Source organism: Rhea americana, unplaced genomic scaffold, assembly GCF_003343005.1.
Source record: "Rhea americana isolate MKP2758 unplaced genomic scaffold, rheAme1 scaffold_217, whole genome shotgun sequence".
Lineage (NCBI taxonomy): Eukaryota > Metazoa > Chordata > Aves > Rheiformes > Rheidae > Rhea > Rhea americana.
The window spans coordinates 960,121-960,564 of NW_028186317.1; the positions used below are offsets into that span (position 1 = coordinate 960,121).

General features: G+C 76.4%; 1 protein-coding gene across 1 annotated transcript in view; it reads right to left on the reverse strand.

Moving 5' to 3' along the window:
* Positions 1-438, reverse strand: part of CASP9 (caspase 9) — an 8,067-nt gene extending 7,629 nt beyond the window's left edge. The window contains exon 1 of the mRNA XM_085305194.1: positions 354-438. Within this exon, the coding sequence (XP_085161320.1) occupies positions 354-371 (18 nt within the window). The 5' untranslated portion in view covers positions 372-438. The remainder of the gene's footprint in view (positions 1-353) is intronic.
* Positions 439-444: the final 6 nt, after the last annotated feature.

Genomic DNA, 444 nt, shown 5'->3' on the forward strand with positions numbered 1-444 from the left:
GAGGGGGGGCACTGGGGACCCCAGACCCAGCCCTGGGGATGGGGGGCAATGGGGACCCCTGACCTGGGATGGGGGGGCAAATGGGGACCCCAGACCCAGCCCTGGGGCTTGGGGGGGCAATGGGGACCCCGGGCCTGGGATGGGGGGGCAATGGGGACGCCGGGCCCACCCCTGGGGCTTGGGGGGGGGCAATGGGGACCCTAGACCCAGCCCCGGGGTTTGGGGGGGTCAGTGGGGACCCCGGGCCTGGGATGGGAGGGCAATGGGGACCCCAGACCCAGCCTTGGGGCTTGGGGGGGGTCAGTGGGGACCCCAGTCCCTGGGATGGGGGGGCGAGGGGGCCCCGGGCCCACCTGCAGCTCCTCCACCATGGCGCGGGTGAAGACGCCGCGCGCCTCCAGCGGCGCCCAGAGCGGCGCCACCCGCAGCGCCGCCACCAGCCGC